This window comes from Erithacus rubecula, assembly GCF_903797595.1.
Source record: "Erithacus rubecula genome assembly, chromosome: 6".
Lineage (NCBI taxonomy): Eukaryota > Metazoa > Chordata > Aves > Passeriformes > Muscicapidae > Erithacus > Erithacus rubecula.
Window position 1 is genome coordinate 27,427,397 of NC_136688.1, and position 19,702 is coordinate 27,447,098.

Here is a 19,702-nt window from a genome sequence, read left to right on the forward strand (position 1 = left end):
TTCTTAGTAGGGAAGAGTAACTGTGGTGTTTATGCAGGGTAATTATTCAAAGCAGTGTGTGAATGATAGGAGATTGTTCAGCAAACTGGTATGCTCATGTTTGTGTCCAAGTCTTCCAGCTGTGTTTCTGTTTGGTAAAGTTCTCTTTCATCTCTCTTTACCACCTCTCAGCATCCATTTGAGCCTGGCTTGCATTTTTTTGCCGTGACACAAAAGCAATTGTTATAGAAAATTGCTGCTTTTGCTCTGTGTCAGCAAATACTGATACTTGTTAATTCAGCTAGGTTCCCTTAGTTGCTTTGAGCTAGCTATTGGATTTGGTGTCACTTACTCATTTTCTCTTCCATTTGGAACATGAACACTGGCACTTTATTCTGTGTCTGCCCTTGTTCTGTCTGGTTTGTCAAGTGTTGAAGGACAGATCACCAGAACAGGAAGCATGAGCATGTGTGTGAGGTAGAGGAGGCTGTACACTTAGAGCAGTAAGAGGTTCTGGTCAACATTGAACTGAGCCCAAAGAAGCCCTAAGAGCTTTGCTCCATGGATATGGATGCTAGAAGGAAGGAAGTATCTTGCTAAGGATCAATATCTAAAGCAGTAACAGCTAGATTCCAGTTTTGGGAATGCTTTTGAAGACCTATGACCCAACTCACAGCTTCAGGCCTACCCTTTTTTGTCTTTACTACATGTCTGTCTTACCTTTTCAAGTTCCTGATCATGGTGGTGCTGGGAAAATGAAGTTTGCAGTTGTCAGAGCTTGGCAGTTGACTTTAGACCTGTATCCCATTTCCTGCTATGGCTTGGATGTGCATGATAGACAGCTCTTAGAGCTAACCAGCCAGATGACTGTATCCACCACTTGGGGAAGTACAGCAGAAGTGCAGTTTGTGCTAAGCATGTCATTCTTCTGCTGGGACAGACTATTTCCAGGGAAAGAAGGGAGAAAGAAAGTTCTGCAAAGGCAAGCAGAGCTTCAGAAAGAAAGCTGTTCTTATGCTGGAGGGCAGGGTTGTCTGTAGATCTGTGGCTAACATCCCTGGGGAAAGCTTTTTGGGCAAATTTAAAGTGGATTAAAAAAGAAGGGCTGAAGAAAACCTGTTTGTCCTTGTTCACAGTGAGTGTGTGAGGAAAATGTGCTCCTACAGAAAAGAAAATCTAAAAGCTCTAAAAGAAATGACGGCTTAACCTGGTTCCATAGCACTGCTAGGGCTGGAAGGGGAAGTCATGGAACACAGCTGGGGCTGGCTGATATGAACTCTCTTTTCTGGGAATGCAGAAGTAGCAGTGTAAGGCATAAACTGCTGATTTTTCACCTTTGACATGGCTGCCTGCTTCAGCTACCCTAACCAGTAATAAGTGCTTGATGAACTACAGAGCTGCTCTGGATGTTAATAGCACAAATGGACTAGAACCTGTTTCCCTGAATCACTGGAAATTTATGGATCACAGTTTTCAAGGCAGATTGGTGATATTAATTGAAAGAGATCAAGTTGTTAAATGAGAAATAGTCTAAGTTAATGATTCTGTGGTTATTAACATTCATTAATGCAGGAAAAGGCCTGGATCCTTAAGGATGTTTTTTAAATTTAAAAAATTTGAGATACTAGCAATCTGGTGTTGTTAGTATAGAGATTCCCAGTGGAAGCAGAGACTGTATGAAAGAATTACTTGCTTAATTAGTGGGATATTTGCTGTCCCACTTAAGTACACAGCCTGTATGGGAGTCCAGATACAATTCATGAAACAGTTCAGTTACCCCAGATAGTTTTTTTGCACTCATTGCTCCTCAGCATATTTTAGTAACCTTATAAATCACTGAAATAATAAAAAATAATATGAAAGGGGATAAAATATTTGTAATATTTGGGGCTTCTTTCACTTACTCATTTTTAAAGATGGCGAGTTAATACAAAGTTTCAGAATATGGTTCAGAAATTTAGTTATTAAAGGTGAGTAGTAATCCATGATTATATGATGTTTTTCTTCTTTCATTGTGTAAATAATACTTTTCAAAAGGGGGTCTAGTGAATGTTAAGAAGACTTTATGTAGTTCTGCATATGGTCCTTCACAGACTTCTGTCAGCTGATGCACAAAAAGTCATGCTGGTCACACATCCTGACAGCAAAGATAATGTCTTGGGCTGTAAAATGCTCTTAGATGTGGGAAGTATACATTTATCCTTGGCTTTTCCATGTTGGGATTGCAAGGGAAGGGAGCATTAATTGGGTATGAAGTAAACTCAGACAAGGCACAGAAGCAAGGAGTGGGACACAGTGCAGAAATGAACCTCCTTGGCCCCTTCATCCCAATCCCTGCTGAGCTGTCACATGGTTGAATTATGGCAGGAATGCCACAAAAAGCCAGTTTGTCTGTCAGGCCAGCACTTGAAGAACACAATTCTGCAAGGAAATGTCAGTCTGGGGTCCTTTTTTTCCTAAATTGCTTGAATTGCTTCCCTAGCAGTGGTCCCATTTTTGTCAGTTAACTATAAACCATTGGGGAACACTGTGTAGGTCAAGGATATGGTCAAGAAAACTAATGAAATTGTTAAATTTCTTCTAATATTAACTAGAAGAGAGTGTTTGAATCTGTATTGAAATTACACAGCACAGTGTTTTATGGCCCTCACTGCATTTTGCTCAGAGGTTGAAAAAGGATGTTAGATGTTCTTGCATGGACATGTAGACATTCTGGGCTGAGGAATAGAAACCTTTCTTCATTCTGTATTCAAGTTCTCACTGCTTTTCAAGCTTTAATTAATCTTTCCTTGAACTGCTGCTATGTCTCATTTTTGCTACTGAATTCGTTTGTAGTGCATAAACACTGCTAAAAATCCTAAGCAGGGGATGTATGAGCACTGATCAGCTCCATATGTGGTTCTAAAGCTGTGGTATGTAGCTGTGACATAAACCAAACACACTCCTGCACGTGGACTTCTGTGGCTGTAGTTATAAAACAAGAAAACTTAGTCAAAATGCTGCTTCAGAGAAGGCACTTTGCTATTGCTGTCTCTAAATGCTGTTTCAGGTGCTGGTGCCAGAACGTGTATGCTGCTGTTCAAGGTGAACAGTGCAATATGGAGATGTGGGCTGGTGTGAAAGGCCCTAATTATGGAAGATGAGCTGGAGAGGGAGAAAAGTTTGGATAACCCTGAGGATTCAACAGTTGCTGCTAAAGGACAAGGTTTGTGCTTCTGTTGATGTCTTGGAAGCATCTGTGCTGATTCTTTGCAAAGCAGGTCCTACTTGCCCAAAATGCAGGCATATTTTTTTTTTTGCATGAAGCCTTGCTTTTGAAGCAGTTAAATTTAAAGGGATTTGTTCTCAAAGGCTTCAACTGACTGAAATAGATTCTAACAGACATGACATTTAACATTTTAGAGGTGAGATTGTAGACTGCCCTTTAACAAGGGCACAACAACCATTTCTGATGTGGAGCTAAACAGCTGAAGATACAGAGGTTTAACATCTAGCATTGAGAAAAAGCCCCCAGTGTTGAGCTGGTGTTCCCACCATGATTCCCCTGGCAGTGGGGAGATGTGGGAGGAAAAGAAGGATGGCAGATAGTTGTCAAATGGCTGTAACTTGTCAAATGCTGGTCTATTTTAAAAGCACCAGAATGGAATGGGATGAATTAGCAGAAGGGCATCCAAGTGTGCCACAAAGCTGCCCTCCTGAGATTTTGATTCAGAGAGAAACTCAAATTGCTTGACATGTCTTTTAAAGGTACTCCATACATCTCCCATATGGATTAGCTCCTAAGGTGCTGAAGGTAGAATACTTGCTTTGTGAAGCCAGATGTGATGGCAATTTCTGTCATTTAACGATTGTCCAGGTAAATGCTTTGCAATGCATACTTGCTTTAGCACCCATGCTTTTCATGAGGGTCCTTGGTACACTTAATCTATCTGAACACAGCTTTAAGTAGGTAGCAAAGTATGGATGAAAAGAATGCAGTAATACTGTGTAAATACAGAAATGGCCCATCTGTACAATCAGTGACTGTTGAAGGTACAATCACTGAGCATTAATGATTCATTAGTAATTCTCGACCCATTGATTTCCAAGGTAGCAATATCAAATTAGTGCAATGTTCTTGTTATCTAAATACTCATTGGTGGTTGTTGTTTTATAGGAAAGGGTCAGACAAATGTTCCTGCAAGTTGGGAAGCACGAATGATAAGATAAACGTGGAGCAAAGAAAATGAGAGATTAGTGCATATGACACATTGTGCAGATGGTGAAAGGGATGAGTCAGACTCGGATGTGCTAATAGCTGTTATTGATGAAGGAACTCTTTCTCAAACAGTTGTTAGTGTGGTTTAAGTTTATCATTTGGGGGCCTGTGTGTTTATCCAAGCTTTAACAACACAGACTGTTCAAGAGCTGACATGCATAGCCACTTGTTCACAGCTGCTTACACACATGGCTGCATGGAGATCTTCTACAGCAAGATGATCTATGCCAGAATCAAAAACTGGCTGTACTGTTTTCCCTTGGCCAAGAGGCTATGTGTCGATTATTGAAGTAACCTTAAAAAGGCAGAAAGAGGGCAGAGAATAGAAAGCTTTAATATTTCATCCAGCACATCTTTAGCTTTCCAAACAATAAGTAGCACGCTAGAAGTATCTAGTTACATGCAGCAGGAGGAAAATCTACCCATCAGTGGAGTTATCTCTGTGAAAGAGAGGGGATGTTCTTACTTTTCACTTCTTTCACTTCCTAAACATCTCCCCACTTTTAGAAGAGGCTGCATTGATTGCATTTCTTTCAGGACAACATTAATCAACATTTGCCTGGTAGGGACAACTCCAAACAAGGAAACTGGGTCCAAATGTCATAGAAATTCAAATATACATAGCTGGACCAAGTGTTTGTTTGGAGTGGAGACGATGCCATAGCTCTCTAAGCAGTAGTTCACAGGCATCAACTATCTCCTCGGAACCTGGTCTTTATCCAAATTTCTGCTGCTTTTTGATTTGCAGTGCTTCTGTTCAAGTTCTGTCTTCTCTCTGAATGGAAAAAACCTTCACACAGGTAACTCTGCCTCTGGTAAGCTGTTGTAAAAGTGCCTCGGGTGGTTATAGGAGCTCAGGGAAAGGCACAACTGCCCAGTAACAAGGAAGATCTGCTCTCACGTGGAAAGAGATTTGACTGTGACCCATAGCAACTGTGTTTGGCCACAAATCCTGCTACAATGGCAACCTTAGAATACTGAAGCCATGTAAGAGTCATCAATATGGAATATATATTTAGGTGCTCTTTTGCCCATTAGTAGCACAACCTGTAAAAATACACCATAGAGCTTTTGATGTCTTCTAGGCAAGAAGAATGTGGCTTCATAAGACAAGACAAACTCTATCTTAGTACCCCTTTAATGAGGTTCTACTTTTCTTACTGTGCAGGAGTAAATTTTTATCTGAAATGAAAACAAAATTCTGCTACTAGCTTTTTTACCAGGGAAATGCTGCAGGAAAAAGTATACTTGGCTTCACAAATGTTTCTTGATTAAAACCTTGCTATTAACAGTATAAAACTGCTTTGCATTCTCTGGAAATTAATGAGAAAGCCTTATCAAACCTCTTGGATATTTGAAAAAAATTTCAGCAGGGAGAGCTAGTGGTTGATAGGTGATACTCTACTGGATTAGAGGCTTAGCAGAAGGGAAAATTAAGTCACTAACTAGAAAACCTACTAAGACACTTATATATTTTTAGCTAGTCTGGTAAAAGCTATCACCTGCCTGTATAAATTCTACATAATGGTATCTCTTAAAATGCTGTTATTGTATTTTTAGTCTTCTTCTTCAGTCCACAAATTTTAACAGGATACATCCAAGTGTTCAAAGTTGATGGATCCTGCTGTTGCCCTTCTGTCATCAAGAGAAAATTGTTCATTCCCCTTTTTCTGCTCTCAGTTATGGGTCAGAATAATCAAATTTTACTTCTTGCAACTCAACAATTATTTATCACTGCACCATGAGGAACTTCACTAGATGCCTCCAAAAAATAGGAGTTGTTCCCTAGTTCTTTCCTGATAGATGTTTTATTGATAAAATCAAAGGTTTACAATAGAGGATGCTTTTTCTTTGTACCATAATCCTGCAGGATGTCTTCAGGAATCTGCTTTCTAGGAGCCATTCAGCTGATTTATTAAGAAAGTGAACAAGGTCTAACTTGCCCAGATTATTATCGGAACCTTTTGAAATTAGGTAAAGTAAGCTTGTTATCCAGTTCTCTGGAAGAGTTGCTGCTCTTAATAAGGCTGCATGATTTTACTGTGTATCTAGTAACTTAAAAGTTCAAAATCTAGGCCTCATCCTTTGCTGCACACAGTCCAAATCTCTTTGGGTTGTTAATATTAAAGAACATTGTAATAGAATTAGGAATCTTTGATGTTGACTTCCAATTAAAAAAAACTATTTAAGGTCTTTTTCTCATCTAGCACAGCAGGTAGTGTTTGTGCTTCCTCCTTGTCTTTTTCAAGGAATTACCCAAATCTTACCCCAACACTCCCTCCCTGAATTGTTCTTCAAGCCACATCTGGTTGTTCTGTCAGATTTTTTGCTTTCTTCTCATACTCTCCTGGTTCTTGTGGTGTTTCTTCTGACTTGTGTCTCACTCTCCTTCAGCTCTGTATGTGCAGCCCTCTACCAAAACCAGTGTAATCCTTAGTCCCTTTTCTAGAGTGCCTGAGTGACCCCAGAAATTCCTTTGTTTTGGACAATGATGTGCTAGTTTCAATATGTACTATGTTGATTATGATGCATTTTTACCTTTTGTTATTAAACTTCAAGTCTGCTGAACTTTCACACAGGCTTTAGGGTTCTGATGTTGCTGGTGATGTATCATTGAATGCAAAGATGAGAGAGCTCCAGTCTCTCCTTCTGCAGGTCAGCTCTGGGTAGAGATTCTTGTTCCACTCCTCCATGAACTTCAGGTTTTCCTATTCCTTCACCACTCAAATTTACCAGAAATTAAAGTAAGATCCTTTCTGCTTACAATTCTCCAGATTGCTTCCTGTGCCTTTCTGTAACAATATAGTGTATTCTATGCTCCTGTCCTCCAGAGCAGAAGCTGATCTTGAAAGATGGTATGATTTTTAGTTGAGATGCCATTGGAAAGCTGTACTAACTCTCTAGTCTTTTTGCTGTTACTTTGCAGGTCAGAAGAGTGCCAACCCAAAAGATTGCCTCTGGGAGGAATTTCTCTTTAAGGGACACTTCTGGGAAGCTGTCAGTGCTCAGCCCATTGAAGAATCATGGACTGGGTTGTGCCTCCCACAAACTCTGAAGCTGTGTGGTGGTCAGAGCCAGTCCTTTACAGATGGTAGCACTGAGAAAGACTCAAGAAGGAGTAATCTATTAATATTGCAGAGAAGCAAGTGGAAGATCTCCCAACAGGTAGTGAATTGTTTTCTGGGGCTATTTAATAAAGCTATAGTGACCCTGTAGTGTTGAGGGCATGATACATAGATCCCTTAGAGGCAATTATCTTATTTCTGGGGAGAACCATGTAATTAGTGGTCTAACAGCTGCTTTCCATTTCCAGGTTGTTCCGCTCTTGTATCTTGTTCATTGGCAAGATAAGGATATTGGCAGATAAGGTTCTTTTATCCACTAAATGCCCTTTCCTTTCCTTGGCTTTATCTTTTCCTTTTCCAAGCATCAACTGTTATGGCAACAGGAAAGTCAGAGGCAAATAAGCAGATGGCAGTCTTCCTAATGGGCAGAAACACAGGCTGGAATCCCTCCTGAATTCAACAGCACAGTGGTAGAATGCAGTAGCATTGCTTACATGGCATAGAGTGCATTTTGAGCTTGCAGGGTAGCTGGATTTAATGAGGTGAGATACAGCTCATGCTAAACCTTCTACCAAAGCTGAACAAGTGAGATGAATGAAAATGCAGAAACCATAGTTTGGGATTTTAAAATGACTTTCCCTATTTTTTTGTTTTTCAGAACAAAATGATAAAATACGGTTTGGACTGCTCAGTTCAGTCTGACCTAGTTGCTTACTTGTTGTTTCTGGACTACTTAATGAAAGAAAAAAGAGAGACATTGTCGTTGCCTCTTTTAATGTGGCTTTAATGCAATGCCCTTCTTTTAGCCTTGCATGTTTTCCACAAATGAGATTAAATGTGTGTGTGTGGGTAGTAGATTTGACAACTGTGGAATTAAATATTCCATATTTAATGTTCCAGTGTTTGATTTCCAATATCCTTGTATTTAATCCCCTCTGTTGTTGGTGTCTTTTGTTGGACCCTTATGCTGCAGACTGTTTTTCTGACATATTTCTGTTTGAATCCATTCTTTTTTTTTTTGTTTGCTGAGAGTTTTATTAGCTCAGACTGTTCCCAGTTATAGGATTAAAAAGGTCATTTTACAATCGATTTGCCAGTAAGTGGCAATGTTTGGTAACTTACCTTTATTTGAGCACATATTTAAATTATGCAGACTTTCCAGGTCTAATGTGACAGATTCATCCTTGATATGATTGAAAGGCTGAATGTCCATAGTTGTCTGTGAATGGAGGTGAATACATATTTCTACTCTCATCCTTACTCTCTTGAACTTTGATTGAAGTGTCAATCCAAACTCCATTGCTTGGCATCATCTGCTTATTAACTTGAAATGAATCCAGAGTTTAAACACTCTCTGTGCTTCAGGGCAGTTCAAATTTGAATTTCAAGGAGGAGGAGAATCTGGAGGTAGACAGGAGGAAAGCCAGTGGGGTTCCCTAATTACTAGAAGTGTTTTAATTAAGTGGAGGAGAGCTATGTAAAATTGATAATCTGAGTTCCTCTTTGGACTATTTGGAGACACCTGCACTGGTAGTGGTTCCTTCTCAGAGCACCACAGTTGTGAGAGACATTTTATCCTGTCATTTTTAATGGAAGTTAAAGGAGTGATAATGTTTGAAGGCTGTCACTTCTGGCTGACAACTACTTCATCTCCATTTTCATGCACTCAGCTTTGTTTCTAAGCATCCCCTGCAAAGAGGATCTTAAGTATCTGGACTTCTGCATGCCTGTACTATATATGAACTGCCTACAAAATCCATTTGTTTGAGAACAATTCAGAAGTCAATGTTTAGACATGTAAGGTATGAGAACGTATGCCTGAGTCTGTGTGTGTTGGCAGACTTTGGATTTAATCCTAAAAATCCTTCCAGGCTGCAACTACAAGCACATCTGCTGTAATCAGCAGTGGGTATGGCCAGCTCAGCATGTATCAATGTGTATGGTGCCAAGTGTCAATGGAACAGTTCTTCTAGTCACTACTATTTTTAGTGCTGGGGCATCCCAGAATACTGCAGCTGCAGCCTCTTGCACTGGGATGCTAGAAGCCTTACTTTGGCCCCTGCTAGCTTCTACTCCTGGGATCTCTTATTCCTCTCCTATGATGGAATGGCCATCCAATGCTGATGACATCTGGGGTCCCTGGATCTTGGTACCCAGCCATCTGGAAGCAGAGCAGAAGGAATTGGAGCCATTACAGCACTCTGGGGTTGGAAGGGTGGAGGAAGTAGGACCAGGGCTGCCTAGAAACATGTGGCAGCAAAAAAGTACTGAATTAATTTTCTGCAGTGCTGAGGGCAAGCTGTCACTGTGCCCCAGCATTTCAGGAATGAAAAGGAGTTACAGTCTTTACAAACTCCTCTACAAAGTGAAGTGGTGCTCACATAGAGCCTGTGAATCAAAGCCTCCTGGGAAGCATGCTTGCAGTGTGGGGGTCAGCAGAGGCAGGGACAGGGATCTCCTCTACAGAGCAGCATGTGCCCAGTGATGCAGTCCTGGTGATGTGACACAGGGGCTGCTGCCCAGGGCCTCTTCTGTCCTTCCCCTGGAATCATGGCCACATCTGGACTCTGCTGCTGTCTATAAACAGCATGGTGAGTTCAGATAGGCTCAGTGGGCATCAACCAGTGGGCATCAACCATATACTGAAAATTGTAAGGAGGCTCAGCAACAGGAGAGTAGGGGTATTCTTTCTTTTTGTTGTGGGAGGAATCACTGGGAATTCCTTTTTAAAAGCATTATAGGAGCATTTAGGCTTTGGTGATCAGAGGCTGGGCACTGCAAGTTCCCATCACTGTAAGAAGCTCTCAGCACTGTGCAGAATTGGGCTGCACCTCATTATCCAGGTTTGACTGACACATGAGCTTTTCTTTCTTTCCTGTACCTTGCCTTGCTCTCCAAGGTGGAGACACTTCCTCTTTCCCCCATGCCATGATTCCCAGACCTGTGAAATTGTTATTGTTTCTTAATGCTGAAATCTGTTCTACTCCCCTATGTCTTTTGGGTCTGATTTTGCTTCTGAGTTCAGTGAGGCTTCTGTCCGTAGTTTCAATATATTGGGAGATGGACGTTTTTAAAAATAAAAGCAATGAACATGAATTCTGAGCAGGAATTCCCTTTTAAAATGTAATTCATTTTGAGGCAAAGTGCTTTCAAAAACAAAGAAAAATCCTAAAAAAAGGAATCCTTTAGCTATGTAAAGCAAAATTAATTTGGCACATTGAATAACATGTGAATAAGCATGTTTAAAATAGATTTTGGGTTTGATCTGATTTATTTTTCAGTCCTGTGGAGACAGCTGATGAATTATATATGGTTATGGCACTTATGAATTGTAAGTCTCCTCACGACTGAAGGAAAATGTCAAAGGCACCATGTGTTAGAAAAAGATATTTTGTTTGGCAGGTATGGCTTATTCAGGAAGCAGGCTTCTGTTTTACACATACTCTGCATTGCTCAATTGGGTGTATCCTTTCTTTGAGCACCCATCCTGTCTGGTGTGGCTGAATGCTTCCTCCTCATTTAGGTAAGCTGCATTTTCTTTGACAATGGAGAAGGAAGAAGCCTGTGATCAGTGCATTCTTTCTCTTTGGCACTCTTCTAGTAAGCAGTAAACAGAACATGTCTGTCACCTCTGCAATTTGGAGACACAATGTGAGCTGGGTTAGAACTGACTTGCCATAAGGAAAAATGTTTGTGGCCGTGTCCTCTCGTCTTTGTCCTCTGACTTTGTCTTGCTGCCTGAGTGAGAGCAGGTTTCTCCTGCCAGTGCTCAGAGCTCAGGCCTGGCCTTTATCCAGCAAACAGAAGAGATTCCGACATTCAAGCTGAGCAAAGGACATCTGGCTAAGCTTATTTCTCCTGATCTTCCAGGGCTTCTCTGAGAGAAGCAAAAGCTTTCCTAGAAGACCTGGCTCTGAAATGGTTCCCTGTAGAGTTTTCATCTGGTCTCTTTTAACCTCTCACTTCTGTCAGCACAGAGTGTTTATTCTGGGCATAAATCTAACAATCTTGGTGCTGACTTTTGAGAGTGAAGTGTTTCCCCTCCACTTCTGAGCAGAAACAGCTGCAATATGCAAACTTTGCTCAAAAGTGGGTACTGTTCTTCCCAAGCAGTGTCTGTATGAATGTGAGCTGGTTGAAGGGGAAATGGGAAGATGATTGAAAAGAGTGTCATGCTTGCAGCACTGATAGTGAGGCACCCTCCAGGAAATATGTTCTATCCACCAGGAACCCAAACCAGAATGCTTCCTGCTGAACCTATACAAGTGTAACTCAGTGAGACTGGGAGACTCCAGGTATAAGGACCATCATAACTTTAAGACCTGTGTATTGCTGGTGTTTTACTGACTCTACAGGAAGGAAGGAAGTATTGGACCAGCATGCTGGGAGGACAGGATGGGTATGAATGAGAGCAAAGCCTTATAGATTGACCTGAACAAGTCAGACACTGGATAAGGTATAGCCCTTGTTGTGTAAAGTGAATTTCCTTCTCCATTTTCCAGGGAGAGACTTAGGACAGTGAGCAAAGGAATTCTAGCAAAGTATTATATAGAGAATAACAGTCCACTGAGCTCTAGTAAAAAGTTTGTTATATATATTTATATGTGATTCTGTATGTACATGTGGATATACACCTATTTGCATATCTATTTCATGAAAGCCTGAGCTTTGTAGATAAATGTCCTTGCCAATATTTTTAGTTTCATTAGACTTTCTTTTCTAATAATCTATGTTCCTCTGGGGTTAATCAAAATCTGTACCTGTAACTTTACCCTTCAGTTAGTTGCAGTCTCTATGTTGTATTAAACTCATTCATTGTCTGACTGCCCTCTCTCTCCTTCTCTGGTGATGTATTGGGCCTATGATCTCTGAATCTTTGTGTACTGAAATTGGTACAATCTCTGCCATCCCAGAGGGGCCTCCAGAGCATTTCAGATGGTAATTTCAGGACAGGATGGAGGAGGCCTTATGAATCTTAATCATGTTTCTCCTTCATTACCCTCTACCCATCCATTTCAGCATATCTTCACATTGTATCTTTTAAAATTGTTTTCGTTTTCTTTTTTTTTGCTTTTGTTGAGGCCATACCCTTGGCTTAGTCTCTCCATAGTTCTTTCTGTTTCAGAAGCATGGCCTTGTATTATAGCAGAGCCTTGCATAGCTTAGTTCTGCTGCTTTGGCAGTGTGAGAACTCTCTCCTCTTTTTCACTCAGATAGTAGAGTTTCCCTTTGGTATAAATAGATTACTTGCAGTCTTTGTTGGTTCCCACTTAGAACTGTGTCCCAGACAGGAGCAGGCTGGTGTGTCTGCCAGCCAGGGTGCTCTGATGATAGTGTTAATGGGTGTAGTTCTCATTTGCTCCCTTGGTACATCTAAGCCAAAAAAGGGTTTGTGCTGGACCACTGCTTCCTGCCAGGCACTTTCATCTTTCTTATTTAATGGTGAGCAGAGAGAGTATAGGACATACAATCTGAGTGTGTTTCACAAAGAGCTCAGGTGGTGTTGCTGCAGTGCTATAACTGAGCTTTGTGGCTGTTGAAGAAAACCAGATGCAGTTTCTATTTCCATGTCTACTTAGACATATTTATTTGGTTTCTAGATCAACAAGGACTGCCCATTCAACTCAACTGATTTACAACCCAGTTGATGTATTTTCCCCAATTTTTTATCACTGTTAAAAATAAATTATGCCAGTAGCCCAGTTAGTTCTCTGCCCTTCATCAAATAATAGATAGTAAGGACTAAGCAGAGTTCATAGTGCAAATCAAAACAGAGATTGGGAGCAGATAAGAAGCTGAGCCTGGTGTGGAGGGTTCAACAAGGGTCAGTTTTCAGCTGCTGCCTCTGCCTTTTCCCCTCTCCTTCCCCTTTTCCCATCAGCTTCTCTGTACATCATCTCCCTCTTCTGGCTGTTTCAGGGTTACAGAAGCAGAGGGGCTGCCTTCTGGCCTTGCTGAGGAGATGTTGAAATTATTGTATCAATACGAGTTCTTTGGCCAGTATTTCCTCTTGGACTCAAAGATGTCTTCTGTGGGAAGAGGAAACTGGGAGGAAAATAGACAAGACTAGAAAACAGAAGTTATTTTCTCATCCTGTTTGTGAGAAAGGACAATGGTACTGGTTTAGGGGTAGGGGTGATAGGTAGAGGCTATTCTTGCACACTTCCTACCCTTTCTGCCATTCCCCACATCAGGTGGGTGACATTAGGAGTTAAAAAGGAAGAGATGTGCTGGTCTGGGAATTTACAGCCCTCTGACAGGAAAAAGGGAGAGGGCTGAGGAGGAGGTTAGTGCCCTTCTGCTCCAGTAAGACATATGAAGGACACGAATGTATCTGGGTATAGCTGGTATCTTTGGAACTTTAGCTTAAGGATAACCTTAAGCTTTTATCTCTTCAAATGCAATGGTGCTGAGTTTTTACTAAATATTTGGGTGCCACTGCAACAACAGTGCATATGAAATCAAGGTAGCAGGTGTGATGTGCTTTAAGGATCACAGCGTTATCCTATCAAAGCAGATGAAAGAGCAGATGGCATAATTTAAATTTCCAGGTTCTTTAGATAAGGTCTACTGGAGACTGAAAGGTACAAGCTTCATGTCATTGTAAGGCATGTTATAATGCTAGATTTAACACATGGCAATCATAATATTAGTCATAAAGCAGGAAAGAAAAATTACACTATAGAAGTAGGTGTGTCAAATCTGAGAAGCTGGAAGATTTTTTCTGTCTCAAGCAATCATTGTCCTCCAGTGCTGTGCTTGTACTTACCTCTGTTAGAATTCTACTAAGACTGTTTTTTGCTTTTTCCAATAAGGAGTAATTTTCTAAGTAATAATCATGTAGGAGCTTCTATTCTGGAAACCCCCATCCTTTAAAGTAATATCTTTGCCCTAATTCAGAGCTGGAGATTCTTCCTTGCTGTTATTTTATAAATGAGAATTATTGTTATAGAAGGTGAATGTGATTACTGCTGTGCAAAGATGCCAGTAAGGGCAAGGCAGACACTATGTGTTTTTTCAAGATGCAGAAACATAAATGAAATATCTTTATTGAATAAAATAGCCAGAGTCAGGGAGTAGAATCAACAGGCAGTAGATTTTAGGAAGGGGCTTGAACAAGGCTAAAGTATATGGTCTGGGGAAGTCTGAAAATGCAGAGAACTGAAGATGCACATGTGTGTATGTGGAGCAGGTGAGAGAGAGATGTTGGGAGTGATACTAACAGAGCAAAGCACAGGGTGAAGCAAGCTTGCTATAGGGTTTTTGTTTTGTTGATGGAAATAGGCTGTTGTGTATGCTTTTTTTTGAACCAGGAGAATGATATGTGCATAACACCTTTATGGATAAAATAATTTTTTTCTTTATAGGAACATAGATATTTTCTGATACTGACATACTGCTTAGGCAAAGTAGGCAACATAGGAAGAAAAACACTCTATTATTTTATTTTATTTTAACATAATTTAATTTTTATTAAGGTATTTTTTTTTTTTACCAGAAAGAAGCAAGTATCACTCTCTCTGTTAGGTTAGGTTATGGCTGTAGGTGAGAGTGTGTTCTTTAGTGTTCATAATGCTTATATGAGGAATTGGCAGAACAGGCAAACTCTGATATATGTCTGAAGCAATACTGACTGAAGCAGTATTTTATTTATTTTATTTATATCCTTGCTGCATTATGTCAAGCGAAGTTATGAGGATGAGCAGTGGGTTCTCTCCATTGGCTTTTCATTCCAGGACTGACCTTACAAAGTTATGTGCTTAGGCCCATTGCCTTTGATTTCTTCCATGATTGAGGGTTGAAGAAATCTGTCAGCTGTGGAGCTGGTTGAGAAGATCACCAAATTCACTAAATTAATTCCTATAATAATAAGCTAGTCCATTAGTCTGCAGTGCCACCTAGCCTCCTTATCCTCTGGGGAGCAGGTAGTATGCCAGGAATATTTAGAAAAATAAAAAACTGTTTAGAAAACATTCATGTGACAATCTTCCCCCCCCACACCCAATCATTTAAAGATAACTTCTCATCGGATTTTAATCAGCAATCTGAAAATTATTGCCCTCATATTAACCAGTGGCAGAAAAAACAGGGAGAATTAGAGATTATTTTTCTTCAAAATGTTAGTTCCTTGTTCAATGCAAGTATTACTCATAATTTGTAAGGAAGCAGAAAGCTGGTGCATGACTATTAAATTTTTGAACAGTCTGATTCATCTCAAAATGATTCAGAGACTATTGATAGTAGTCCTGTCAGGAGTTGCCATCTCTGTGTTGAAGCTGGAGTGGTTAGTGACATACCACTAGTGCTTTGTGGCATTTCATAGCATTCATGCGTTAAGAATATGCAGGGTAATAAAGGCAGCAAATGTACTTTTGCTAGAATGATGATATTATCTCTGCCACCTGAAGAAGTCATGTAGATTTGGCTTCTGTCCTTGGGTGGGTCACAGGGCAGATTGGTAGGGAGAAAAATTGCCCTGGGAAAGGGGAAGCAAGACTCTGATGCCTACCCTGTCCATGCATGCCTTCAGGAGCCAGGGCTCTTCTTTCCCATTCTTCTTTCTTCCCTGATTCTTCACTGGGTAAAAGGAAGTCAATGTGCCTTGGTTTGGAGAGTGGCTACTGCAGCATAGCCATTTGGCTGTGTTTCATGGAAAGCCATGATCTTGGATGTGCAGGAAGAGACAGACATTAACAAGGATGCAGGGTAGGAACAGCATCCCAAAATCTGGTAGGATGAATTAGCAAAGGGTAAGACACATATCCTTACATCTATGAACTCCACCAACTTTGCAAGAGGCCTTAGTGCTTCTCCCAGCCTCTCTGCTCTGCCTCCAGCTGAATCTTCATCACTGTTGCAAGACAGAATTTTTTCTCTTCACCTTTTGGGTGGCTGGATTCACATTTATTTTTGCTGTTCAGATGATGATCTGCCTTGTGTTATAGGATTGCTGATAAATGTAAGATGGGAAAGATCTATTAAAAGAATAAATTTCTGACCAATGTATTCCCATGACATCTGTGATATCTTCTGTCTTCCTAAATAACAAATGTATTTAATCTCAAGCTTTTGGTTTCAGTAGCTCTGTAGAAACAAACACAGCTTTTTGCTTTGGCACAGTTAAAAAGAATCTCCCTTCATTTAGACTTGTGAGAGATTAGCAGATAGGTCCTTTGTGAAAATCTGCACATGGTGATTAAGCATGGGGCCACTCTCATGATACCAACAAGAACAGGCAGAAAATGGGTAACATGCATTGTTACAGGCTGCCTTTGTGCAGTGGGCTCATTTGCCATTGCCAAGTGAGACCACAGACTAAGCTCAACAAGTGTAGGTGGGATGGGACGGGACACCATGACTGGTTTTCTTTGGTTTGGATTTCAGCTTACATTATAGCAGTGCTCAGAAACACTGGTACCTAGAATGTGTACCACAGAAGGCTTATATGATAATTTTAGGGTGGGAGTAATGACAGGAAAAAATCTACTGAGTTTCATCTCCAAATCCTACTAGATTTTCTTCTTTATCAGCAGACTTTCCTTCACAGTTTAATGATGCTTTTATATGTGAGGTTTATTTGAGAAGGCATTGCAGTGGGTTTTGGTTTGACTGAGTCATTTGGTAAGTGCACATAACCTGTTTGCTGATGTTGATTTTATGAAGGGCCCTGTTAGAGCACTCTGTGCACATCTTACAGAATTTATTGGGTTAAACAAAACCCACCACTAAGTCTTCTAAAGCTGTAGAAAGCTATCCAGGTTCAGAGATCAAATGCATCAACTTAAAGGTCTAACACTAAAGCCATACCTTCTTGCTTTTCTGAGGGAATGAGCTGCCTAATCTCTGTATCTAACCAAACAAGAGATGAGATAGTCCTGGGGAGTTACAGAGCTACCATTTTTGCTTAGACATAGATTGATACCTCACTCTTTAAAAATAACAGGAGTTTTAAAGTGAGGGGTTTAAACTAGTAAAAACAATCAACCATCTAAAGCTGGTCATAATAGTATGGTAGTAATAGTCGTATTGAAACTATCAAAAGGCACTTGTGGATGCAGCTGCTGTTGGCTGTGGTGTTTTGTTCTAGAAGCTAAAAGGTTCCTTGTATTGTTGGAATGCTGTAATAGTCCCAGAGAATCACAGCATTCTATTGTATGTACTGGCTAATCATCCAACATGAGCAGCAAGTAAAATAAGGAGAGGGAATTACATTCAAGTATTATGAAAAAAAACCCAGCAACCAACCACAGTGATTTGTAAGGGAAATCATGCAATCAAAGAAGACAGTGGAGCACCTGTAGTTACTAACCACTATTACCAAGCTGTAAAGACTAGCTCTTGCAAGTTGCATTTTGCCCTACTTTGAACATATAATTTAGAAAAGTAATGGAAAAGTTAAAAATTGGGACCAATTTTGAAACACCTTTCAATACTTTTTGTATTTCTTTATTTCCTTTATAAAAGTTCAGGTTCTATGAAGGGACTGCAAAGAGAGGTTTAGATATAGGAAAAGGAATACCTAAATTCTGTAAGTAAATTGTGATGAGTATATGTATCTCTTTAATTAATATCCTGTATCACTAGCTTTGATAATTTTTCTGCAGAATATGATAGCTTGACTGAGAAAGGGACCCTGGACATTAATCAATAGACAGCTTGAGAGTGCTGGAACAGTGTTGCTTAGTAGCTGGGGAATATGTCTAGGAACAAATGCTGGAACTTCTGTCTGCTTTTCCATCAGTTGTCTTCACCCAATGTTAAATGCATAAAATACTTTGGGAACGGAGCCCAGGCCTCTTGAATCCTTTGTTGTGTGGTGAGCAAGAAGGATATAAGGTGCTGTGAGAACATAAGACCAGGTTTCTGGTTCCCTCTAATCTAACTAATTAGGTGATTATACAAAAGGCATTGAGTGACCCCAGCAGGGTGGTTTTGAAGGAGCATGGCCTTTTTTCAAGATTCTGTGTTCAACACAGTAGGATGCATCAGAGCACATCAGACAGATAAGTGATCTGGGGCTTTTACATGCCACCATGCTGATTCCTGGGTCTCTGTCAGGCTGCAGCAGGAGTGAAGAACCACAGTGCCTCTGCTCTGGTAGCTCTGGGCAGGCTCAGCAGCAGAACAAATATTGTCCTGGTCCAAGAGGGAGGCAGCTTAGACACATTTAGTGTTAAGCAGACTCTGGGTTTTTGGTTCACATTTTATGATATCTTCTTTACAGGTGTGCCATTGCAGCTCACTTCAGTTCTCTCTGGTCCTCACTATACAGCAGATGTGCTGTTTGGCTGAAGTCTGATCACTTTGCTTTCCCACACCTCTGTGACATGGGGTTAATGATGTATCTTTTCTCTTGCCATTCACCTGTCACATCTCTTTAATTACCACTTTTCATGGAGTAGATGCACTCTTCTCTTCTGTGTATGGTGTTAATTGTTAATTGCATCCATTGGCTCCTTTTGACCCATGATAGTTTGTGCTGTGAATTTTTAATAGCAATAATAAGAACTACTTCCCTAATCCTTAGCATAAGATCTAACAGAAATGTTCAGTATTTTCCTCCAGGTTTCCAGGCTGAAAGTCTCTGTGTACATTGCTTGCCTCTCCGTTGACAGTGTTGCTCCATGTAAGCAGAGGAGGTAGTTCCTGGGGCCTCTCCATGGCCCAGGAGCACCATTTCAGCCCAGCCATAAGCCCCTGCCCCTGTGACATAGACAGGATCCTGGTCTCCAGCTCTGCTCTGCTGGGTCCAACACATGGACTGATGTCCTGGCTTGACCTAAGACCTGCCTTATTCTTATAAACTTGCCTGATGACCTGGTCTCGTGGCTGAATATGGTGGCCATCTGCAGGCCTGCCCTGCACACCTTGCTCATGGCCTGTAGGGCAGAGACCCTGCTGTCAGCTTTCATTGCTTCCTGACAAAGACCTTTATGTGAAAATGTTGTGAAGCGTGGCTGCAATGAGAAGGGAGATGAAATGTAAAATCAAGATTGATTCAATGAGGAATTCAATGCAAATATTAACTTTGTTTCCCCCTTCTACTAATACACATCTAGCTTTGAGCTACAAATCCCCACAGTCTTGGATGAAATATTTTCAGTTATTGAAGTAATCCAATTTGAGTGTTGTTCTTTCCCTTTGTGGTGCAATAAGAAGTTAAATATTTCATATACTGCCTTACACAAGGAAAAAGCACGTTGCTGGAATCCTGTGCTGATTTTCTCTTCTCATTTTTCCCTGTAGCCCATACTCAGGTCTGACCAGAATCAGTCAAATCCTTGGTATATATGCAAGTGCCTCTGTTAGAAGTGAGATTAAACTCCTTCAAACTCCTTAATGAAATATCTCCTGTCATACTCCCAGAATAAGGTTACAAAGCTCTAGCACCTGTCCAGGT

At 40.6% G+C, this 19,702-nt stretch overlaps 1 protein-coding gene across 3 annotated transcripts in view; it reads left to right on the plus strand.

Annotated features, from left to right (window-relative positions):
- Positions 1-244: 244 nt before the first annotated feature.
- Positions 245-19,702, plus strand: part of LOC306803904 (deubiquitinase DESI2-like) — a 72,664-nt gene continuing 53,206 nt past the window's right edge. The window contains exons 1-3 of one of the 3 annotated variants that reach the window (XM_079309867.1): positions 245-1,949; positions 3,029-3,184; positions 7,164-7,402. In XM_079309867.1, the coding sequence (XP_079165993.1) occupies positions 3,112-3,184; positions 7,164-7,402 (312 nt within the window). In that variant the 5' untranslated portion in view covers positions 245-1,949; positions 3,029-3,111. Of the gene's footprint in view, positions 1,950-2,522; positions 3,185-7,163; positions 7,403-19,702 lie in introns of those variants that run through there. The other 2 variants (XM_079309866.1, XM_079309868.1) reach the window with 2 other exon arrangements.